The sequence below is a fragment of the Equus przewalskii genome, chromosome 6 (assembly GCF_037783145.1).
Source record: "Equus przewalskii isolate Varuska chromosome 6, EquPr2, whole genome shotgun sequence".
Lineage (NCBI taxonomy): Eukaryota > Metazoa > Chordata > Mammalia > Perissodactyla > Equidae > Equus > Equus przewalskii.
Genome location: NC_091836.1, coordinates 94,185,728 through 94,211,875, shown reverse-complemented (window position 1 = coordinate 94,211,875; position 26,148 = coordinate 94,185,728). Strand labels below are relative to the sequence as shown.

Sequence of the window (26,148 nt, the reverse complement as noted above, 5' to 3'; positions counted from 1 at the left end):
CTTATGCCCCCCTCTACATGTAATGACAGAAGCTTGCTTTTGAGTATTCATTCTCTGCCACAAGTAAAATGCGCCCACTTTCCATGACTCAGAGCCAGAGTTTTGGGAAATAATTCCCCATGGTCTCCTTATTTGCTGCAAATAAAATTTACTTTGTGTGACGACTGCTGGTGAAGGCCTTGACTTCAACTCCAGCAGACCCACCTCGATTCAGTAACAGACCCTACCCTTGGCCCAGGTCTGCTTGCCCCTAGCATGCATTTCTGCCCAGGTAACAGTCTCCCGGGGCCCATGTCACCACCTGCCTTACACAGCTATTGTCAGGAATGGAGGACACCAATCAGTTTGCAAAGGTCTCTACAGATGGCAGTTGTAAAATAGAGAAAATAAAGGCGGCCACACATTGGGCCGCACCCCACTCATTGACAGGCCTCTCCTCAGAAGCAAAGAAAACGGCTCTCCTGGTGCTGAAATGAGAAAAACACGTGTATCCTGGGAACATCAACTCTGCAACAACTCTCGGCAAGTTTACCTTTTTACAGAACTGAGTGTGAGGCACATGTTTCAAGGTAAAGGAGTTTCCCATCTAGTAGAGAAAGTAACACTTTTTATTTATTTATTTTTTTGCTGGGAAAGATTCTCACTGAGCTAACATCTGTTACCAATCTTCCTCTTTTTTTTTTTCCTCCCCAAATTTTCAGTACATAGTTGTACATTTTAGTTTAGTCCTTCTTCTTTGTGGGATGCTGCCACAGCATGACTACTGACAGATAAGAGGTGTGATTCCGCACCTGGGAACCCAACCTGGGCCGCCAAAGCATAGCACACCAAACTTTAGCCACTAGGCCATCAGGGCTGCCTTGAGAAAGCAGCACTTTTAAAGTGCTTCCACAAAAGCCCAGACTAATAATATAATATAACATATTCTCTCCATAACATATTCTCTGTATAATATATTCCTTATGTAATATATTCTATATATAATTCCCCTAACATAGTTTCCCAAGACAATAGTAATCATAATAATTCATTAAGTGTTTATTTTGTGTATGTTTATATTTATTCCACACCATATTTCAAAAACAATATGAGGTACCTTAAAATGTACAAACAATTTAACATTATACAAAAGGTTGTAAATAAGCTCTTACATAATGCAAAGAAAACTGAAGGCGAGAAAGTAAAGGCGAGAAAGAAATATAAGCAGAGAAAGTTGTGACCCAATGTCCCAGCTTCAAAGCCCCTATCCTCACTAGAATTCATCTGATCCTTAACACAATCCTAGGAAGTGGAAAGGCTAAGCATTCTTAATCTAATTTTACAGATGAGGAAACTGAGGTAGGAAGAGCTTAAACAGTCATCCCAAGATAACACAACTGGTAAAGATAGACTGGGACCAGAGTAAGGTTTCCTGCCTCCCAGCCCAGAGCTCAGCGGACTCTGGTCCAGTCACCAGGGCCCCTGGGAGAACCAAGGATGGCCCCCTGGACGGCTCTTGGCCTGCCTTCAGCATCATTGCAGGCCCTCCCCAGCCGGCAGGCTGCCCGCGCCCCCCAAAGCTGCAGCCGTCCTCCACGCTCCACCTGCCCCGTGCCTCCCCACACTCGCCTCCTTGAGCAGCAGACCCCCTCCGTGTCATGGTCACCCAGGCCGGTCTCAGGGCCCTCCAGGCTACTTCCTGGCCCAGGGAGGGCCAGCTGAGTGTGTGCATTTAGGGTTAGACACACGTATGCTAAAGCAGACCACGAACCAAAGGTGATAATTACAGAGAATGATGTTCGGTCTCAAAAAACTAAAGATCCTCATAACGACAAGCCTGTCTAAGCCCAGAGCAGGCTGGGCCGGGGTGGGCAGTGTAGACCGGTGCTGAGCCCGCGATCCCCCGTGGGCCCCCAGGCTCCACGTCTGCGTGTCCGCGACGGCCGGGCAGGGTCTCCCGGCTGCCTCTAGTTGGTCGGGATGCCTCCGACACCCCCCTCCCCGTCCCCCGATTCTAAGGGAACCTGCTGCAGTGACGCCCAGGCAACCTTCTCAAGCAGCCTTCGGGAGAGTGACGGCGCGGGGCCCTCCCCAGGCGCCCGCCGGGGGCGCCTTCAGCACCCTTTAGGAGGCTGCGGAGAAGCCCCGGCCCCGTAGCCCGGCCCCCTGCGACAACCCGGCTCTCTGCAGCTTCTTCGCAAAGCTTCTCTTTTAGGCTGGTGCTTAAAGGCTTCCCCTAGATCCCTGGATTGTATCTCTATTTTTAAAAGTTAAGAGCATTTCTCCGTGGATTTGGATCTGGGGAAGCGTCTGAGCCCTGGAGCAGCCTCGCACTTGAGTGTCCCCTGAGCCCACCGGGCGGCCCACCCAGCGCGGCAGGGAGGCTGCCCAGGAACGGGGGAGGACGCAGAGCAGCTCCTCAGCCCCTGCGCCCCCAGGCGCCCCGTCACTGTTTCTAAGGTAACACATGTTGACAGCGCCGTCTCTAAGACCCGCAAGAAACGCTACTGGAGGACGCAGAGTGCATGCAGGAACCAGCGACACGCAGACAAGATGGCCAAGGCTGCCCTGGCTTTGTGCCCCGCACGCCACCCCCACCCCTCGGCCAGGGTGCAGGCGCTCCCCTGCCTACCCTGCGCAGCCCCCTCACCCGGGTTAGATGCCAGTGTGACCTGTGCCCAGAACACACGTGTCAAACATCTGCTTTGTGCCCAACTTGTGCTGGGCACTGTCTTTAAGGAGCTTATGGTCTTGTTGAGGAGGAACATGTGGGTGTATTTATTTATGCTGCGCGCTGCTCAGAAAAGGATTAAAGGCAGTTTATTTAGAAAGAGCAAGTGCAACAACATGCAATGAGGCTAATACAAAAAGGCGGACCATAGATGAATGAATAAACAAAATGTGGCATACACCTACAATGGAATATTATTCGGCCTTAAAAAGGAAGGAAATCCTGACACATGCTACAACGTGGATGGACCTTGAAGACATCATGCTGAGTGGAATGAGGCAGACACAAAAGGACAAAGACTGTGTGATTCCACTTATACCAGGTCCCTAGAGTAGTCAGACTCATAAGGACAGAAAGCAGAATGGTGGGGACAGGGGGAAATGGGAATTATTAAATGGGAACAGAGTTTCAGTCTGGCAAGATGGAAAAAGTTCTGGAGACGGATGATGGTGATGGCTGCGCAGCAATGTGAATGCACTTAAAGCCACTGAACTGTGCGCTTAAACATGGCTAAAATGGGAAATTTATGTCACGTGTATTTTGCCACAGGAAAACAAAGACACATTGGACTCCAAATGCTTAGTATAAAAAAACTCATTAATACTTTTTAAAACATAATATTTTGATAATATTTTTGATGTGGGGGTTAAATAAAACATACTATTAAAATTTTTTTAAAATGCACATCACAGGTGAAGAATTCTAAAATCAAACGCTTTCAGGGGGCCAGCAGGTAGCACACATGTGAAGTGACAAGTTGTATTTACAACAGGGGGTGGGTGTGTTTGTGGCAACCAAGAGGCTGCTTGCCCAGCCTGAAGGCATTCAGGTTATATTTTTAAGAAATCTCAACTAAACAAATAAAATATGTCCTCAGCCTCAATTACCTGGAGGCTGTGGTCAGTGACATGGACATAGAATGTTACATGCTTGCTAAGAGAGTGTCACAAATTCGGCTTGAGCTCCCTAGCAAGCGATGTGAAAAGAGAACGTAGCCAGTTATACAGTTCACAGGGCGGTGAGAGAAAAACCAGGCAGCTATCCAGAAGCACTTGTGCTATCGATAATGAGATAGGGAAGAAATTTCTCCAAGAATCTCCTAGAAAGAGCACCGAAATTTAAGGAACAACACCCTCTGAGGATGGGACAAGCCCACGGGAATTTTCTAGTCCCATTCCTCCTTGGGGCCCCTTATTTCCTAGAACAGTGCCACCAGAACATTTCTCCTGGAGGCCAGTGGTCCAGAGAGAGGCAAAGCAGCGCTGAGTGAACAGCAGAGACGACAAGAGCTATTGGCGTTCAAAGGAGGGCGCATGTGCTGAGGGCCGAGGGTCGGAGAGGCCATGGAAGGCCGCGGGGCGAGGCTGGAGCTTTGGGAGAGGAGGAGTTCGAGTCCTGCCTGGCACACAGTGGGTGCTTGGGAAATACCTGTTGCATGAGTGGGTGGGTAGAGGAGAAAAAGCACAGGCACTTCTCAGCCGAAGGAGTAGAGAGGGTGTTCTGGGGAGCCATCTCGCTGGAGGATATTAGTCAGGACTTTCTTGGTGGCAAGTGATAGAAATCTAACTTGACCTTGATTTGGCGAAATGGAAATGTATTGAAAGCATTTTGGAGTGTCTCACATAGTTAAAAGACAGCGTTGACCATTACTCACAGGGAAGGCAGGCGAAGGCAGGCCTCCGTGGTGGACCTGAGATGTGCTGCCCAGACCCCTTTCAAAGAAGGATGTGTTGCCCCAGATGTGGGTGGGTGTTTAGTAGACAGCCTGCAACCGTCTGTGACTTCAGGGTCTGCCTCAGCAACAGAGTTGCCTCACCCAGGAACATGCTCTTCCCTGGGCAGCCCAGACCCAGTCACTGGTCACGGGGACTATAAAGGCCAGGCCATCGTGGCCCATGCAGGACAATACCAACAAGTTCGCTGAGTGGTCGGCCAAGGCTTTGTTAGACCTGCGTTGTAGTTCAGTTTCCCTCTCTGCGCCACCCTGCTTCCTCTCCTTCTTCCCATGAGTGTTGCTCCCTAATAAATATCCTGCACCCGAGACTCCGTCTCAGGGTCTGATTCCGTAGAACCCGCCCTTTGACGGCCTAAGAAACATGTCGAACACAGGGCTCAAGTGCCAACAGGATGCTCTCTCCATCTCTCCTCGCTCCTCTCTGCAGCTTCGCTTCTGTCTCTTCCACTCCAGACTGGCTTTCTGCAAATATTGGGAAACTTGATCATGAAGAGTTTCTCATAGTTTTTGCCACAGCAATGGACAGATTGATATAGTTTAGTTTCTGATTTTAAAAAAAAGTTTTAAGTCCCAGGAAAGTAGAATGAAGAGCCCAGCTGGGGTCAGGTGCCCACCCCAAAGCAAATCAACTGTGGCCTGGATGTCCAGGCATCATAATTGGCCAGGCTGGAGTCAAAACCTATTTCTCAGGGATAGGATCACGAAAGAACAAACGTGGCAGCCCCCAGCGAGCCACGGGGTTTGGAGGAGGATCACTGAGCAAAGAACACGATGCTATCCTATTTTCGGGAGTAGGAGCAATCGCCTTTAGAAGATTAATTTGGGATTTTGAATGTCAGGTGTAAGAGATAACACACCTTTATCTAAGTTCATTGACTTTCAAACAAACTCTTAAAAGAACAGGACTCTTTCTCAAACAAAATGTAACCTGGGAACACGGACAGAGTAAGTAGATCACAGTGGAGCTGCTGATTTGGGAGGAGGCAGGGGGCATAGAATCCAGTCTCTTGGTCTTCTCTAATTCCATTCCCCAGCGACTAATGAGTCACCTCGTTCATTCATTCATTTTACAAATATTTACTGGACACTTATTCTGCCCCAGGCACTGTGCTAGACACTGGAAGGACAGTGGCTGAGTAGAAATAAACACAGTCCGTATTTCTGGAACATACTACTTATGGTCCTCAGAACACAGTTTGAAACCCACTCTTCTGGGCAACTTTGTGGGAATAAGGACAAGGAGAATAAGTGATTGAGAAGGAGAGTGACATAATTAAAGGGATGCTTTAGAAATACTCACCTGGTGGTTTTAGGTATGGGCAACTTGATTTGGTCAAAGTTGAAGACTGGCTTGCTGATTAGTTAGGAGACCATTGCAATAGCCAAGACATGAAAGGCTGGGTCTAAACTAGAAAAAATGCAGAGGAAATGAAAAAGAAGCATGGATACAGGAAACATGATGTAAGGAAAATTGATGAGTCTTGGTGACAACCTCTTAATGGATCTGGCTAGTGTCTATTAACGCATGGTATTAAAACAATCCCACATACAGTCGTAGGGACCAGGTACCCCTGCCTTTTTCCACTCAATCAAATGTGCAATATATTCCCATCCACATCACCGCACTTACATATTAATCCTTCAAGCATCCCTGACGGCCCATGTCAGTCCCATTCCTTAGGCACCTTGACCACTCACACATATTTCTCTCGGTTCCAAGCACAACACTTTCTCCTGACTGAGAGCAGCCCATGTCATTCCTTCCATCCTCTTCATAGTCCACTGTAATCAAGATTAAATTCCTGAACATTTACAATTCAACTAATATCAAACGCTTCTTTAGTCATGACATTGTTCTCCAGTTTCTCAGGGATTCGTTTTGTGTTGAATGAAAAAAATTTTAATATTCCTTCTACATCTTGTAAGTTCATGATTGGTTCAGTGTGTGACTATGGGAGATAAGGTCCATTTTTCTGGCTGCCTTTGCGATGACTCAGAGGATTGTCGAAGCATCTTTGGGCTGAAGCTGCTTGCACAGCTACCCCTCATATATTCACTTCGCAATTTGGATTTTCTGAGAATTTTATGAGATTACCTCAGTCATCACCCATTTCACAGCTGAGGAAACTGAATCCTGGAGTGGCTAAGAGACAATATCCTGGACTTTTTAATTTCAGTCCCATATTCTTTCACTACTAGAAGATGATACGAGAAAAGCTGGGGACATGTATACTTTATTGCAATCACCATAAAGGATCAGAGTAATTTTTATTGGTCACTGAAGCCCTGGTCACAGGAAACTCACTGAGGGCAAAGGTTTACCCTGAATTCCTGCTGTACAGCCTTTGTGTGTTTTAGAGTTTTGTGTACTTATTCCTCAGAATCCACCCAGGCTGCAGGCTACCTGAAGGCAGAGACCATGTATTATGTGTCCTTACCTCTCACACATGACTTCATTGGGCACGAAGATTCTAAGCCATGTTTCATTCATTTATTTATTCATTTGACAAATGTTTATTGAGTACCTACTGTGTACCAGGCACTATTCTAGGTGTTTGGGATGTAGCAGTAACTAAAGAAGACACAGTCTTTACCCCCATGGGACATGTCATATAACAGAAAAATAAGGCATTGAACAAGTACGATCCAACAGAAAAGACAGTATTCAACAAGTGATGATGCTTACAAAAGGGAAGTGCAAAGTCCATGGGAACAGCCACTGAGGACCACCACCCATCCCTGCCCTTTCTCCCCCTGCTGCCCCCTCCCTGGGTCCATGAGCAAAACCGGCACCAGTGACATGAAGCTCAGGTGCTGCTGCCACGGCTTCCGTGTCCCTTGGGGCCCCTTCTGTGGGTTCACATAAGTTGGCACCTCAGAGCAAGTGTTATCGGTGACCTGAGCACCACCAACTGATAGTGCTAGATTGATAGACAACTGAGAGTGACAAGCCTGCATTCATTCATTCGGCAAACATTTATTGAGCATTTATTCTGTGCCAGGTACTGTGAGCAAAATAAATAGTCCCTTGGGGACGTCATTGGGGAGCATGTGTGGTGGGGGAGACAGACTGTAAACAAAGATCACACAAATAAATGTAAAAGTACAACACTGACAAGCCCTACACCATGCTGTGTGGAGCTGGAGGGTACACAAGGAAATTGACTTGTCTAACATCTTAGATATGACTAACCCGCAGCCTTGTGATTCCCAAAGCCTGAACTCTCTGTGTCTATGTCACAATGATAAGTCAGCTATGACATGAACATCTCCAGGACATTGTTTCCATATTCTTTCAACTCCAATTATTAAAAAATTCTTCCTTTTATGGAACCTGGATTGACCATCTAAACAACATCAGTGTTCCAACCACAGGAATCACGCATAAAGTAGACGCCACCTTTTTTTCAAGTGTTTAAAAATAGCTAGCAACACTTTCTCCCTCCCAACCCTGGAATTTCAAACATTCCATCCCATGACATGCTTACAAGTTCCTACCCCTTCTCTGTCCCTTCTCTTAGGACATATTGTACAGTCTGAGTTTGGCTAATAGGTAGTCAGCATGCCCGTTCTCTCTATCTCCATACTTATGGAAGACATTGCTAATTGATCCCCACATACTTTGCCACTGTTCCCAGATAAATCCTCATAACCCATCTCGACACAACACTCTAGGCAGCTATGATCAATCAATTGGTTTTAGCATGAGGGTTAAAATCTTTCGCCATCCAAGCATAGCAATGTTTCTCTAAAAGTGAAGTGCATGGAACAGACTCCCAGGCTCCGGCATTGAGTTCTAAAGTGAGGTCTAGGCTAGCCATCATTCTAGTCTCTTTCTGAAGATTCTAAACTTCATTATCAATGCTTCCTATCCTAGATGTTCCATTACCTGGCACGTTTTTGCAAATACTATGTGGTATGGGGAGACTCAGACAAATGAGTTCATATCCTCCCTTCACTATTTACCACTTTCTGGTTTTATTACCTGAAGCTCATTGAAACCATTTGTAAAATGTGGTTAATTAAGACCTACTTTACAGGGTGTAGGGACCAATGAGAGAATGTAGGTAGATTTAAAAGATCATCAGTACATTTTCTCGTCTCTTCTTTTTCCTCTCTCTTGACCTATATGGTCTAGGATAGTCCTTCCTCGTTTCTATAGCAACCAAAAGACTCCATGGAAAACTGCAAATCACTCTTGAAGGACTAAAAAACAGTAATTGAATAAATTAAAAGACATCTCCTGTGCCTAGTTAAGGTAACTCAACATTGTAAAGATGTCAGGTCTCTATAAGTTAATTTATAAATTTAATGTGGTTCCAATGTAAATACTGACAAGCTATTTTAAGAGTTAGACAAATTGACACCAAAGTTCAAACGGAGAAAAAAACATGCAAGAATAGCTAAGAAACTGAAAAAAGGAAAACTACAAGGGAGGATTAGCCTTACTAGATATTAAGACAAATATAAAGCGTCCATATTTAAAAGCTTCCATGGTTGGTATTGGTGTGTGAATAGACAAATAGCCCGGTGGAGCAGAACAGGATTAGATCCCCAAACATGGAAACACAGTATGTGATAAAGGTGGTGTCTCAAGTCACTGGGATGAAGATGGACACTTTTTAATAACTGGTGCTAGGACAACGAGGTAGCCGTCTAGTGAAAGGTAAAATTAGATCCATATCTCACATCATCCATATTAATAAACTCCAAGTGGATTAGGGCTCTAAATATGAAAAATGAGATCATGCAAGTGCTAGAAGAAACCATGGGTCAAGCCTTCTCTAACCTCAATGTAAGTAAAGGCTTTCTAAGGATGACTCAAAATCCAGAGGCAATAAAAAACAAGATTGATAGATTTTACTATATAAAAAATAAAAAAAACATTTTATTTAACAAAAGTTCCATAAAGAAAGTCAAAAGACAAATGGAAAACTGGGAGAAAAGATTTGCCACACATACCACAGACGAAGGGCTAACATTCCTAATATAAAGGGCTCAATGATCGAGGCACAAAGGATCAAAAACTCAACAAAAAATGGGAAAAGACATGAACAAGAAAGTCACAAAAATAGACATCAAAAATGGACCTCAGAAATATGGAAAAATTGCTCAAATTCACTCATAATTAGAAAAATACAAATTGAAATAAAACTGAGATAGCATTTCATACCTATCGGACTGGCAAAACTTTAAAAATATGATGACATTCTGTTAGTGATGCTGTGGGGGGAAAGTCATTTTTACACATTTCTGGTACAAATGCAAATTTCTACAACCTTCTGGAAAGAAATTTGCAATACCTAAGAAAACTACATACATACTTGCCTTTCAACCCAGCAATCCCACTTCTAGGAGTCTACCCTAAAGATACACCATGCAAGAATACGTACATATGAGGATATTCTTTGCAGCATTGTTTGTAGTTGTAAAATATTCGAAACTACCAAAATGCCCATATGTAAGAGTGTGGTTGAATAAACTATGTCACATCCATACAATGGAATACTATGCAGCTATAAAAAAAAAGAATGGGGGGACCAGCCCAGTGGCATAATGGTTAAGTTCACAGGCTCCACTTCTGCAGTGCAGAGTTCGCAAGTTTGGATCCAAGGTGTGGACCTACACACTGCTCATCAAGCCATGCTATGGTGGTGTCCCACATACAAAATAGAGGAAGAGTGGCACAGATGTTAGCTCAGGGCCAATCTTCCTCACCAGAAAAAAAAAAGAAACAAAGAATGAGGAAGATCTCTATGAGCAAATATGAAGTGATTTCCAGGACATACTGTTAAGCAAAAAAAGCAAAGGCCAAAAGAGTATCTCTAAGATGCTATCCTTCATGTAAGAAGAGGGGAGGTAAGAAAATATACGCAGGTGTCTGCTCATTTGTGCAAAAGAAAAAAAGGAAGCATAAACCAGAAACTAAATCGAGTAGTTACCTACAGGGTATGAGTGAAAAAGAGAAGTGGGGAATGGGGACAGAGAAGCAGGGTTGAGTGACACTGTGAGCATATCTTTTTGCATAGCTCTGACTCCTAGAAATACAGCAATGTTTCACAAGCCCTTCACATACCCCCACAACGAACAAATAGTTAAAGTCAACCAGTAGGTGAGGAAAAGAGAGCCATGAATGGAACAGAAACCCTAACAAATGAACCCCACTGCACTAGAATGATTAGCGTAACCCCCCTGAAATGGGTGGGGAAGAAAAGAAGTAACAAGGAAGCACAGAAGAGCACGTCTAGACAGATTCTGTGAAGCTAGAGAGGAGCAGAACTGTGCACACATGCTGTGATCCACTTAGGAAAAGTGTTTCTCACAGGGATGCGAGTTAGCAACTCTGAAACCCCTTTTGTACACACTGGAATTGAACAAGTAAGTAGATAGAGCGTAGGTAATGAGAGCCGTGTTTCTTACTGTTGGAAAAAGAAGTTACAAATAGGAAAAGGGGATGCTAGAATGAACACTGCGTTTTTGGACTAGACTCAGAGGCAGCAGTATAAATTCATGGGTTTTAATACATGTACAACAGGTAAATACAGAAATATAGATATATGCGTATATGTGGGTTCACATACACACATCTTTTTTCTAGTTCTGTCTGCTGGGAGGGCCTGGTAGCAATAACAACCGAGTAATAGTGAACACACTCGGGGCCCAGGTCTTGGTCTCTAAACACCGTGCTCCAATGAGGGGAACTTCTAGTCAAAGTGGTTGATTCCAAAGCAGGGACAGGGCAAACACAAGAAGATTCTGGAACTTCTGTGATGACAGAAAGTAAGAAAATGCTGCAAAGAAGATGGGAACATGTGGAAGAAAACAGGAGGCAACCTGAAGGAGCTCCCAATGGCCAAAGCTGGAACAATTTGAACAAAAAAATAAACAATGATATTACTAGATTTTAATTCATAGAATAAAATAAATATCCATATGTCCATATTGATATGATAAATCACCAAATAAAGAAATAGGGGAATGTAATAATGCTTTTTCACAATAGATCCCAATTGATGAACACAGAAGAAAAGAGGGAAATCTAGAAACACCATTAGACAAACATCACAGTAATTGTTGCAGACAAGATTCACTGACAGATGCTGAAATTACTCGGCGAGAGTTTGAGCACGAATAGGATTTGTACAATCTGAAAGTACGTCTCCCAGGACACTTACCAGTTACAAAGGGAGAGGTAATAACTTTGCAGTGAAGAAACTGGTCAGATACCACGTTAACCAAGTGATCAAGGTAAAAACACCACCGTTAATAAACTGGTCGACATCGTGAACCCCACGGTACAATGGATGCATTGAGAAAGACACAAGAGCACTTTTGTAGTATTCTTGCCAAAAATGTATAGCCCCAATCTAATCATGAGATATATCAGACAAACCCAAGTTGAGTGACTTTCTACAAAGTAACTGACCAGTACTTATCACAAGCGTCAAGGTCAGAAAAGACAAGGGAAGACTGAGATACTGTTGCAGGCTAGAAGAGACTAAAGAGAAATAACAACTAAATACAATGTGAGACTGGCCTTAGGATCCTAGTCCAAAAAAAGGGCATTAGTGGGAAAAATGGTGAAATTCAAATAAAGTCTGTAGCCTAGTTGCCAGCATTGCACCAATGATAACATCCTGTTCTCAATCATTATCCTACAGTTATGTAAGATGGTTATCCCAAGGGATGTGGGGTGAGGGAGATAAAGGAACTCTGTACTGTTTTTGCAACCGTTCTGCAAGTTTAAAATTACTTTAAAATAGGGCTGGCCCCGTGGCCAAGTGGTTAAGTTCGTGCGCCCTGCTTTGGCAGCCCAGGGTTTGGCTCGTTCAGATCTTGGGTCTTAAGGTGTTAGGAATCCCCAGCAGGGCAGGTATCCAGCCCTTGACAGCCGACGGCCCTTGTGTCTCTGTGCACACACAGCGCCAGCCTGGGCCTGCCCCAGCGTTGGAAGACAGGACTCAACTCTCGTGCTGAGGGTGGAATAATTGCCGAGCTCCAGGGCCCCCGCTACCATTCTGCCTCCTCACTGACCTTGAAAACATAAGAAGAACCTCATGACCCACTGCTAATTCACAATGAACGACCAACTGACCTGAGCTGCAACTTCACGGGAGGAAGATTTTACTAAAGAAAAGTGAAAAATAAGGCACACTTAGCCCGTTTCTTTAAAAGTAAAAAAACCCACAAAACTGCATTGCAGCATTATTTATAACAGTCTATGCATGGGGGAAACTTAGTGTTCAAAACTAGGGGATTGGTTGATAACATGTAATATTCATACACTGGGATGCCAAAAAGCAATTAAAAATAATGTAGACCATTCCGTGACACTCCACGTCATATTCCCAAAAAGTCAAAGAAATAAGTTAAAGGATGAGGTGCATGTGAATATATATACATATACAAGCTACCTATCTATCAACATATTCATAGAAAGATTGAAAGAGAGGAAATTTGGGAAAGTATTCCCTAAAATGTTACTAAGGAGTTACCACTGATTGGTGAAATTATTAGTAATTTTTCCCTTCATTTTTTTACTTTCCTGCATTTTCTAGCAACTCCACAATGAACATATGTTCCTTTCTAACTTATAAAAATCTGATTTTAAAAATACAGAGTCCCCCTTATCTGCAGAGATAAGTTCTAAGACAAGATAAGTTGACGTCTGAAACCGTGGACAGTAACCAACCCTTTATTTAGTAGGTTTTCTCCCATACATGCACAGCTACGATGAAACTTAATTTATAAACCAGGCACAGTAACAGATTAACAACAATAACGAATAATAAAATAGAATAATTGTAACAATATACTATAATAAAAATTACCATAAATCTTAGCAGCCTCAGCATTGATTTTTTTTTTCTTTCTTTATTAAGTAGAGAACTTTCACCTTTTCACTTAAAGGAAGCACTTTATAGCTTTTCTTTGGCATATCCGAATTGCCAGCATCGCTTCTCTTGCACTTTGGGGCCATTAGTGAGTAAAATAAGGGTTCCTTGAACACTAGCCTGCAATACTGTGACAGTTGATCTGATGACTGAGACAGCTACTAAGTGACTAAGGGGCGGGTGGCATATGCAGCTGGGACCCGCTGGACAAAGGGAGGAGTAATGTCCCAGGCGGGACTAAGCCGGATGGAGCAAGATTTCACCACACTACTCAGAACAGCACGCAATTTAAAACTTATGAATTGTTTATTTCTGGAATTCTCCATTTAATATTTTCAGACCTCAGCTGACCGCAGGTAACTGAAACCGAGCAAAGCAAAAGCGAGGATAGGAGGAGACTACTCCACCTCACTTTTAGAGTGATGTCACGTATTCCTTCTTGGATATGAAGGAGATGTGACAATGACATTTGTCACTCCATTGACTGGCAGGATTGATTTGACTGATCTGACACCTACTCTTTGTGTTTCCTGCAGACCCTAATTTTCCATGTAATGCATGAAAGTCCTAGAAGATCAAATGACACCAGTTCAGGATAATTATCTTCGAAAACCATTTGATTATTTTTCTTTGAACAGCAGTCTTCCTGATTAAAAAAAAAAATTGTTTTAAGTAATTGAACAGTTGGCATTAAAGATTAGAATTAAGGAAATCTTTTCAAGAATAGGTTTCATTTTAAATTTTTGGTACAAATTCCACCTCCACTTGAATGAAAAATCTTAGCGCTTTAAGACACCCTGGTGGTGAGACCAGGTCAATAAAAGCTGGAGGAAAACGTCGGAAGTTCCTTGTCCTGTACCAAACTGTCCTATTCCAACCCCCCGTCTGGGCCTCCTCCCTCCCCTCGTTCCATCAGCTTCAGCCCCGCGGTCCCTGGGCCTCGGACTGCTCCCTCAGCATCTTAGCAAGCCCTTCCTGATTCCTAACCAAACACTTCAGATCCCATTCTCAACAACTCCATCTGGTTTTCCAGGATTTATCTTTGAATATCTCTTGGCACCCCCTCCTGAAAATACTGATGCTGATCACACTACAGACTAAGCCTGATTCCTAATCACACCTTCTTCTCACAGACTTGGTCCCCTCCTGGGAGGGGACAGTATTAAGGGTCTTTGCATCTGCTCTAACCAAGAGATACGGCTCATCTATTGTCGTTAACACCGATGGCCGAGTTGCTATCCAGTGTATTGCCTCCGCTAGGAGATGTCTGAGAGGGAAACGAAGCAGCACTAACACTTACGCTGGAATAACAGGTACACAGCGAGATTGCCCTGGGCCAACTAGAACTATTGTCACTCTACTCATTCATTCATTCGTGATTATCTAGTTTCACTGGGAAATTTTTTCTTTTATGAAGATTCATCTATTTTTTTTGATGTGTTTAAATCTCTCTTTGACTTTGCTGCTTTGTGGAAATGAGTGATGCAAGAAATAGATTAAGAACCAAATTTATTGAAATACTCTTTAAAAGCAAACGCCATCCCAAGGGCCCTAGACTTTCACAAATAAGGAAATTTAACATTTTACAACTTACTTGACGGGGACACTTTTCTTTTTCAAATAAGGAATTGATGCCATCGTCAGGAGTTACGTACTTCCCTCTGTGTCCATGATGACTGCCAGTTGCTCTGTTTCAGCTCCTCTGGGTCCCTGAGAAGCCCTCGTGACTTGGACCAATGTGGACTACGATTTAGGTTCTGTTAAAGAAACAACATCCAAAATGGACCGAGCAGTTTAGCCTCTTTCATGTAGCAGTTTCTGAATGTCCAAGTTTGGGACAATTCTTCCTACGTGCATATAATTATAGAATATCTGAATTGATATGCACTCAAAGCCCACCTAATCCAGTGGCTCTGCACCGTGGCTGTGTATCTGAATATCTGGGGCGCCTTAAAAAAACATGTCTTTCCTACTCCCAGAAATTCTGGTTAAGTGGTCTGGGGTGGGACCTAGGCATAAGGATTAAGAAAACCACCTCAGGTGATTTTAAGGAGCAGCCAGGACTGAGGACCTCTGATTTAACCCAGCTCCTTCACCTCACCTCTTCCTTCAGCCCTCGCTGAGGCTTATCAACTCCAATATCCCATCCCTGTGAATTGTGAGACGTTTTTACAAGGGCTCTGTGAGTGTGACATCACCTTCTTTATTTAGAACTGATCATCATTTTTATGGCTTCCAGCAGATGTCTTGGTTTCTCGAATTATCCTTTCACGTCACGGGGCTGCCAAGCACTTGCTGTGCACAGAGCCGGAGGTGTGCCTCTCTCCTTGTTCTCCAGGTAGCAGAGCCTGCTTTAGCTTTTTATTCCTCGCCAGGACTTCTGCTTCAGTTCTTTCATTTATCTTTTTTGTCCCCTGAAATCTGTCTTCTAAAACTTTAGATTATGCGGATCGTGTCCCTGAAGATGTCACAACTTTACAAATGTTTTTCTTTTGCCTTTATACCAAATGACAGTTTAGCTCAGGGGTCAGCAAACTACGGCCCAGTGGCCAGATCCAGGCGGCTGCCTGTTTTTGTAAATAAAGTTTTGTCGGAACACAGCTATGCCCATTCACTTACGTATGGCCTATGGCTGCTTTCAGGCACAACAGCAGAATTGCAACAGAGACCATAAGACCCACAAAGCTGAAGATATTTACTCCCTGCTTCTTTACTGAAAAAGTTTTCTGACCCCTGGTTTACCTAGTTTTAAAATCCTTGGACTGCAAGATTTGTGGGCGTTGCTCCTGGATCTTCTAATAAATGATGCTGTGGGGGTAGATGTCAGAGGTCAACTTGGTTCCCACTCACCCTTCTTTTCCCACATTAAATGACTTGGCCTTTTTGCCTGGAAGCCCAAAAGAGTCTTTCTTTCCTTTTTGCTTTTTTTTATTTAAACATTTTTTTTAAGGCAATCTTTTTTTTTTTTTTTTTTGGTAAGGAAGACTGGCCTTGAGCTAACATCTGTTGCTAATCTTCCTCTCTTTTTTTTTCCCTCCCCAAAGCCCCAGTACATAGTTATATATCCTAGTTGTAAATCATTCTAGTTCTTCTACGTGGGATGCTGCTACAGCATGGCCTGATGAGCAGTGCGTAGGTCCATGCCCGGGATCTGAACCCGCAAACCGTGGGCTGCCAAAGTGAAGCCTGCAAACTTAACCACTATGCCAGTGGGCCTGTCCCCCAAAGGAGACTCTCTCTATCTTTGAAATCTATTAACTTCTAAGCTATATCTTCCTGTTAATTGTTTTACACTAATTTTCTTGGAACACTGTATATTTGACTCTTTTTTTATTTTTTGAATGCGATCTTGATTATATACAGAACCGAACACCTGTAATCCAAGGATATCACTTATGCACATTTTCATTTAACTTTTACTGGCTTCTATAGTGCTGTCTTTTTTTGTATTTATTTCATTTTGCTCACTTTTTCTTTAGCCCTGTCTTCTGTATACCTTACTGTATTCTCAGTAATATCTAGTCTTTCCTTCCCTGACTTTTGTATTTTGCTTTGAGATTGTTAAAAGTCTTATTAAATTCTTGGAGTGTGTGGCAATATGCTTGATTCTAATTTATCTGCTTGGTGGTAACTTTATTTCTTTTTAGTGAATGTTCTTCATCTGCCGTTTATTTTCCTGTTTCTTTCCTCCTTTTTCTCATACTATCTCTGTGTGGTTTATGCACTGGCTCCTTTGTAACCGCTGCTTACCTCTGAATGAGCTAAGTTCTTTCTGGACCAACTATTTGCAGGAGGCTCACAGAGACAGAGTGAGGCCGTATTTCTGAGCTATAAGGAATTCTCTCCAGTACATAGTCGTGGCAGAGACTACTAATTGCATTCTCCAACAGCCGTTTCTTTTTTCTTCTGTAATATCAGAAACCAGATTCTATTCCTTGTTATTGTGTCCAACTGACACCCTAAAATTCCTAGCTTTCTTTATCGCTGTTATGACCGTGTGATTAAACTCCAACCAACAATAGGTAAGGCAAAAGTGTTGAGTGTGGCTTCTGGGTAAGTCCCTTAAAAGCGGGAGGAGAATGAGGCCTTCTTCCTTATTCCTGTAGCCTGGAACATGGATGTAATGCCTGGAGCTCCAGAAGCCATCTTAAACCATGAGGTAACCTTGAGGACGGTAGCGACGTACAGAGGGAAGCAGAGCAGAAAGTCAGGACCCAGGTTCCCCGATGACACCACGAAGCTGCCTTGCAGATCCTATTTTTGAGATTTTTTTAAATGAGAGAGAAATAATCGTCTATCCTGTTAAAGCTTTTGGGTTTATATAGCTGAGCTGAATCTTAACTGATAGAGCAGTAAGTCTCCTTGGGACACAGGTGGCTGAGTGAGGGGGTGTGGGTGCGCTGGAGGGCTGCTGCCGCCGCTGACGGAGGAGGCAGCTGGCGGTCAGGGCCCCTTGGCCGCCTCATCCCCGTAGAGCGCTTCTGTTCGGGGCCGTGTCTGCGTGGCTCTGCCTGCACCCCAGCTTCCCCGCTTCTCTGAGGCCACAGATGAGGCCCAGCGAAGCTTCCATCACAGGCCTGCACTGCCTTTACCGCCATCTAAACGAGGAGGTGGTGGCCTTTCTTTGCAGGGCGTCCCCGTTCTTGGGAGAACCCGCGCTCTGCAGCCTCCGCTGAACTCTGCTGTCTGGGGTCCCGGCGCCGTCTTCCCCCTTCCTCACATATCGTGGTCAGGTTTCTCGTGGTTCGCTAGTTTTGTCAAAGATGGGTCTTGCATTTCTCTTTTCCTTCTGTTAGATGTTGCAGGGTGACTTTGGAGAAGAGAAGGGACACAGATGTCTTTACTCCACCATTTTAAAACCAGAGTCTCCTTGCTTTCCAGTCGTCCCCTCCTCTGCGGGTTCGCTTTCCGCGATTTCAGTTACCCACGGTCAACCGAGGTGCGAAAGTATTGAACGGAGAATTCCAGAAATAAACAATTCATAACTTTTAAATTGCGTGGTGTTCTGAGTAGCGTGATGAAATCTTGCTCCATCCCGCTTAGTCCCACCCGGGTCGTGACTCCTCCCTTTGTCCAGCGGTCCTGGCTGTGTATGCCACCCGCCCCTTAGCTGCTCCTTAGTCAGGTAGCAGCCCTCAGTTATCAGATGTGTCACAGTATCGCAGGGCTAGTGTTCAAGGACCCTTATTTTACTTAGTAATGGCCCCAAAGCACAAGAGTAGTGATGCTGGCAATTCAGACATGCCAAAGAAAAGCTGTAAAGTGCTTCCTTTAAGTGAAAAGGTGAAAGTTCTTCACTTAATAAGGAAAGAAAAATCACATGTTGAGGCTGCTAAGATCTGCGGTATCATTGTTATGATTGTTCCATTTTATTATTAGTTATTGTAGTTAACCTCTTACTGTGCCTCATTTTATACGTTAAAGTTTATCATAGGGATGTATAGAAAAAAACATAGTATATACAGGCATACCTTGCTTTATGGCTCTTGGCAGATACTGCATGTTTTACAAAACCCTCCACCAGCAAAAAGATTACGACTTGCTGAAGGTTCAGATGATTGTTAGCATTTTTTAGCAATAAAGTACTTTTTAATTAAGGTATATATGTTGTTTTTTTAGACAGAATGCTATTGCACACTTAACAGACTACAGCATAATGTAAACATAACTTTTATGCACACTGGGAAACCAAACAATTCGTGTGACTTGCTTTATTGTGATATTTGCTGTGGTCTGGAACTGAACCCATAATATCTCCGAGGTGTGCTGACATAGGGTTCCGTACTATCCAGGGTTGCAGGCACCCACTGGGGGTACAGGAATGTATGCCCCGCAGATAAGGGGAGACTAATGGATGACATTTATTTATTCAACAAATATTTACTCAGCACCTTCTATGTACATGACAATCCGCCTACCTGGTAAATGATGGGGGTTTGTGAAAACGTGAAAAATTCATTACAACAGCAATAAATAGCTATATAAGCGTAAGGGAAAAGCATCTCCTGGGATCTTGGAACTATTCATTCTGAGAATGGTTCGTTGCTTATGGCTCCTGTAGAAGGGGCGGATTTAACCACCAAGTCAGTAGTCCTGACCCCCCCGAGGCAGAGAGCAGTGCCTTAGCTCTGGGCTTCCACGTGCTGGTTCCAGACTCTCAGAAAGATCAGCTGTACTTCTCATCCTAGGGTTTAATGAGCCATCCCTGCTCCCTTTAATAAACTCCCCTTTTACTTAAGCTAATTTAAGTGGCTTTCCTCTTAGTTGCAAATAAAGAACCTTGACTAAAACAGATAACAAAGGTAAAATTGATATTTTAATACAAGGTAGTAACAATACTCATAGGTATTCCTGACGTTTGGGAGAATTCACGTCAAGAATATAGCAACCTTCTTGGAAAGAGATGGATCAAATATAAGAGGAAGAGGAAAAGCCCAGGGATAAATAAGGTATTTGATTAGTGGGAATTCTTAAACTTGACACTGGAAGCATGGGAAAGATCATTTGGGTGAAGAGAAAAAGAGGGAGAAAGAGCACTGATAGTTATGGAAGCATGCTACAGCTTGTCTAATCAAACAGAAGTTACAGATAATTAACGCCTTCCTAAAATATACTAGCAGCCCCAAGTTTCCATAATTAGATTTTGATACTCCTAAACTTTTGTACATTGAATTTGCACACTATCCGTGAGCTTTTGAACAAACGTCTCAAGCCATCACTGGTGGCATTGCCCGTCGGTTGGCCAGAACAGCTTCATTTCAGCAATGTAGCCCCCTTTGCCCTTACTCCCTCACTACAGTGTTCGTGCAATTATTTGAGTATTCTATTACACCTTTGTGGTTATTTTCTAAAATGTGAATGGGAAATAGAAAGATTAGTATCAATGCTACTAATAAGTAATGTATCTCTCTTGAGCTTATTACAATTAAAACCAAGATTGAAGTCATGAGTTGTGTCAAGAATAGCAGATTTTTTGCCATCAGTTGAGTTCATTGGAATTAAGCTGTTGAGTTGATGCCTAGTTGTAAAAGAAAAGAATAATATTGAAGAAAATATATTAAAAAGCAGAACTATAATATCAACTGTTTTTTCCTAAAAGTGGCGGTATGACTAAGAATTTTTTTATTATTCTCAAAAGAGAGTTCTCCATTATAATACTCATCTGCTATGTAATATCTGTGCATCTGATTGACCTCACAGTCTTGGGGAACTATTATACCCTAAAATAGTAGACTGCCTCTAGGACAAAACTGACACGGAGGCAAGCTACATGTTGATGGGGAATCTGCACTCTCTTGACATCTACTAGAAGTCTTCTAGGCTCAAAGTCAAGTGGTTAAAAGGTGTTTTACTTACGCTACTGACAATATCATCTCTGAAATAACAGAAGCTACAGCAAAGAGACTGCTATTTTGGACCAAGTTCTCTCTAACAAGGAAGGACTGCACGGTTACCGTGTCATCCTGGAACCTGTAACGAGGAAGGGAAATATAGGGCAGAGGCTGATGTGTGCTGAAGATTGTAAGAAAGCGGATGTCAGAAGCTTCAAAGGACAGGGAGAAGTTGTAGCACCAGGCACGAGCTCAGACCGCAGACTCAAGGAAAAGGCATGTCTGAATCCTAGGTGTGCCACCTACTAGTGGTGTGACACTGAGCAAGATATTTAACCTTTCTAAATTGCGGTTCTCCTTTGCAAAGTGAGGACAGTAAGGAAGAGCACAAGCTGCCTGGGAAAATTATTTAACGTCTCTAAGCTTGTTTAAAAAAAATAAACAGGAATAATAACCATATATACCATATAGGCTTGCTGGGAGAATTAGCTAAGAAAATTCATGTAAAATACCTAGCACTCTGTTTGGTAAATAGTAAGCGTTTTCAAAAATGCACACACACACCTCAAACATGTGTTATGGACAAAATCCTAAGATAGAAGTGAGGGATTCGTGAAAGAAACTAGTCTAGGGAGAGCAGATTTAAAATGAATAGAACATAAAATAAAGGAGGATATGACCGAGAAAGAACACCAAAGGCTACTATAAACCTCTAAGAATATAGTTTTGAAAGGATAGTGCTCAGAAAGAAATGAAGTTATATTTCTAAAGACAAGACTCTTCAGCTCCACTTTGGGGAGAAAAGAAGAGCAGCAGAACACATGTGCTCTTTGGGGACGATTCTGCAAAGTTGCCAGGTGAGAAAGAGGGGGCAGGGCTCTGCAAGTTCTATTTGAAGTCTACGTTTCCCGGCAAGAAGAATGGTCTTCAACTGGAAACGGAAGAGGAAGCCTGGCAAGGAGAGTAGGCACCAGAAGATAGGTTAGGAGAGAGAAAGGGAGACAGAGCTTCAACTTTACAAGGATTCAAGTCTTCAGATCCACAGAGCAGGTGGTGTCTCAGATTTTTTCCAGGATCACAAATGCAATTCCTTGACATAAAAAGATTTGTTACAGCGATGAAGATCTCAAATTATTCTGACAAAGAAATATTGATATGGAGATGGAGATATGCTCATTTAAATAAATTGGCCATCTAAATCTTTATAGATTTTATTGGACTTTATAAATCATGCATAGTTTACTCTGATGCATTCTCGTGTAGAATATTTAATTATTTAAGCCAAATAAGATGCTGCTAAAGCCAGTCAACCATTAGTAGATATCATCCATTACAAAAATTTGCTTCATCCTTCTGAAGACTGACAAGTGGGTCAATGAAATTAATTCTTAACCATCCAGTGAGGATTTGGGCATCTATTATGTGCCAAGGGAACTGGGAATCTAAAGATGATCCCTTCTTTCTATATAGTGAGGAAGACAATCACGTGAGCAGGTTGAAGTTCAAAACATAGCCTGAAGAACGAAACATAGGTGCAAAACAACTGCTACAGGAACACAAAGGGAGGAAACAAGCGTTCTGAGTGGGAAGATCAAAGAAAGGGAAGGATCGCACGCAGGTTGTTACTAAAAACATGTAACAACTTATATGATACCACCAATTAGACTGGACCTCTGACAAATCAGAATAGACTCGGGAATTAAGTATCCAGTGTAGTGATAGTGGCAGGTGCCAGATGTGGCTGGAAAAGCTACTGAGGGTCATCAGTGGCTTTAAATACCAGAATAAGGAGTTTGAATTTTAATTCTATAATAACCACAATAATAGCTGCAATTTATTGAGCACATACTATGTAACAGAAACTTTATATGCGTTATCTCATTTAATTCTGACAATAAGCCCATGAGAAAGATGCAACTATGACCTCCACTTTACACACCGAGGCCTAAAGAGGTTTGTTAACATGCCGAAGTTCACACAGCTAGTTGAGGGTTACAATTTAGACTCAAATCCATAGCCCTCTAAATCCGAAACCCAGAACCAAAATCACTAGGCTCAACCACCTTGACTGTGGAGAAAACGGGAGCGATGAACGTTTTTTGGGAGGGAGATGTGATCAAAACCGTGCTTCTGGAAGATAAACTACAGTGGCAGTGGATTTCCTGGAGAAGTGAGAGATTGAAGGTGGGGAGACTAGCTCAAAAGTTATTAAAGACACGCGGGTCTGAACGAGGCAGGAGCAACAGAGCGACAGAAAAGGACACTGGAGAGGGAGGATTAGGAGAATTGAACCGATCAGTTGTCTGTGCTGTGTACCAAATTAACACAAACATAGTCACTTAAAGCAACACACACTTATCCTTTCACGGTTTCTGAGGACGGTGACTGGGGCACAGCTTAGCTTGGTCTCTGCTCAGGCCTCACAAGGCTGCAGTCAAGGTGTTGGTCTGTTCTTATCGAGAGTCCTGACTGGGGAAGAATCTTCCCATTTGGATTTTTGGCAGAATGCATTTCTTTGTGGTTATATGACCAAGTTCCCGGTTTTCTTGGCAGCTGTTGGTGGAGAACACCTCCTAGTTACCAGAGGTCATTCTCAGATCCTTGAGACATGCTGCTTCCGTCTCTCACAACACTGCAGCCTACTTCTTCAAGGCAAGAGAATCTCTGCTGCTTCAGGTCTCTGGGCTCAAGGAAGGCTAAAGTCTTCTTTTACAGGACTCACCTGCTTAGGTGAGGCCCACCCAGGATACTCCCCTTTTGATTAACTCAAAATCAACTGATTAGGGACCTTAATCACATCTGCAAAATCCCTTTACCTTTGCCATATAAGGCAACCTCATCACTGGAGTGACATCGTCATATTCATAGGTCCTATTTACCCTCAAGTGGAAGCGATTATACAGGAAGTATTACATCAGGGGGAAGGAGTCTTGGGGGCTCTTAGAATTCTGCCTACCATATTTAACAGCCGATTTGATACAAGGAGGAAATAAAGATCACTCAAAGATTTCAGCCTGAGCAATGAAAAGGATAGCTATTAACTGAGATATGACACGTAACACAGGAAAAGAGGTTTAATGAGAAAGACCACAAGCCTTGCCTGGGACGGCTCATCTCGAGGTGTCAGCAGTATAGCCATTTGTCCTGCACCGACTACATCAGTTTGTTTCAAGGAATCTAGTGTTTTATTAAATGCTGTGGAGAAGAGGGGCTTCTTACATCTGGAAGTGATGTCATTATAAAATACACAATTTTCAAAAATGTTACAAATGGCCATGGACCTGAGAAACAATTACCAAGTTGACTATGTTTTAGATTCATGTCTTCTTTTTAACCCAGCAACCAGTCATAGTGATTTTTTTTTTCGGTTGTTTTGATAAATGCTCTTTTCAGGCTCTGTTATTTCTGAGAAACAGCCAAACATCCTTTTTCCTCCATGAATGTTTATCTTAAGATACATCTACTAATAGCTGAATGAGTTGTTAAGCAAGTAGATAAATGAAATACCCAAAATAACCAGGGAAATATTAGGGTTGGTGCTAACATAAATTAGAATAAATACTCTAAGCTCTCAGTTTAAACTCTCTGAAGTGTCCCATGGCTTTGGGGCTGACGCGGATCACATGTTCCCTGGCACTCAGTGCAGTGCAGGCGGTTGCTGCTTGGCACGCTGTAGAAGAGAAACTCGTCCTGGGTGTCTTCCCAGCGCCAACCCCGGCCCTAGAACGTTTCACGTACACTATCTTGTCTTCTTCTAACAACTCTGAAGAGGGATAACGTCAGCCTCGCTTTTTTAACAGATAAGGCCTTGAGGCTGAGAAGATCAACATTTCATCCAGGCTAGGAGAGAGGGCTAGCCGTTTCAAACCCATATTTATTTTATTTTCTAGGCCTTATTCTTTCCACTGTTAATCTTTCTTCAGTTCTTGGATTAGCTGTACCTTCCTCCAAGAAGCCTTCCCTGATCACCCTCTGGATCTTCCCAGACTGTATGAGATGTACATTCCCACCACCACGTTTTCCCAGACAACCAATGAGAAGCAACGTGCTTGAGTTCTATGACCGCACAGACAGAGTCCAGATGCCAACAGCACACTTGCTAAGTGCATACACTTGCAAAATTAACCAAGCCTCAGGCTTTCCACCAGTCAAACAGAAATAGTATCAGTACCTGGCTCAAGGGCTAGTTGGGAGAATGACCTAATGGACACAAATCCTATTATGATTATCATTATCATCCTAAGGTGTCATCCCACTAACTACACTGGGTTGTGACTGCCTGTTTTCTCTTCTGTGCTCCACACTGAACCACAAAATCCTCCCTGGGATGGAGCCTGCGTCTTGTCAGCTGATTCCCAGAGCCTAGAGCAGTGTCTACTTGGCACATGGCTGACACTCAAGACCTTCCACTGAGGGAGAGAGGAGAAAGGGAGGAGGGAAGGCAGGAAGGGAGGGAGGGAGAAAGGAAAGAAGGAAGGAAGGGAGAAAGGAAGAAAGGGAGGGAGGGAGGAAGGAAAAGAGACTGTTCATTATACAGGTGTTCTTGCTTCTCCTTGGCACAGCCGTAATAAAGGCATGAACTCCCATGTTCTGGGCAACATTACTCACAATAGCCAAGATAAGGAAACAACTTAAGTGTCCATAAGTGGATGAACGGATAAAGGAAAGGTGTGTATATATATTTATATATATACACACATACACAATGGAATACTATTCAGCCATGAGAAAGAAGGAAATCCTGACATTTGCAACAACACGGATGAAATTTGAGGGCATTATGCTAAGTGAAATAAGTCCGACAGAGAAAGAGTAATACTAAATATTGTATGACATCACCCACATGTGGAATCTAAACAAGCCCAAATCATAGAAATGCAGAGTAGAGGGGTTGTTACCAGGGGCTGGGTGGGTGGGAGAAATGGGGAGATATTGGTTAAAAGTACAAATTTCCCAGTTAGAAGATGAACAAGTTCTGGCGATCTAATGTACAGTCTGGTGATTGTAGTGAATAATACTGTATTATAAACTTGAAAATTGCTAAGAGAGATCTTAAATGTTCTCATCAGGAAAAAGAAACAGCAATTACATGAGGTGATGGAAGTGTTAGCTGACGCTACAGTGGTAATCATATTGCAATATATAAATGTATCAAATCAACACGTTGTCCACCTTAAGCTCGCACAATGTTATATGTCAACTATATCTAAATAAAGCTGGAAAAAATAAAGGTATGAAAAAATATGCAGACGAAAACAAGCCACTACTTCCCTTGAACTATATTTAAGGATCAAAAGCCTCAGAAAGTGGAGTTTGTTATGACATCCTTAATGCCAAGTATGATCTGGAAATCCCGATAGTCAAATTGTGCCTGGAAAAGGCAGAGCCCAGGCAGTCTCTCAGCAGGCGACCTTCCTCCCTCCTCAGGAGGAAAGATCGCCACCCTCATACCCCTGCAGCCTGAGAGGAACGTGCGCA

General features: G+C 43.1%; 1 protein-coding gene across 1 annotated transcript in view; it reads right to left on the bottom strand.

Annotated features, from left to right (window-relative positions):
• Nucleotides 1–1,037: 1,037 nt before the first annotated feature.
• The window catches only part of LOC139084280 (basic salivary proline-rich protein 4-like), an 80,799-nt gene continuing 55,688 nt past the window's right edge, over nt 1,038–26,148 (bottom strand). Inside the window, exons 3-5 of the mRNA XM_070626649.1 lie at nt 14,934–15,096; nt 5,746–5,853; nt 1,038–4,907 (exon numbers count right to left, since the gene is read on the bottom strand). Of these exons, the coding sequence (XP_070482750.1) occupies nt 14,980–15,096 (117 nt within the window). The 3' untranslated portion in view covers nt 1,038–4,907; nt 5,746–5,853; nt 14,934–14,979. The remainder of the gene's footprint in view (nt 4,908–5,745; nt 5,854–14,933; nt 15,097–26,148) is intronic.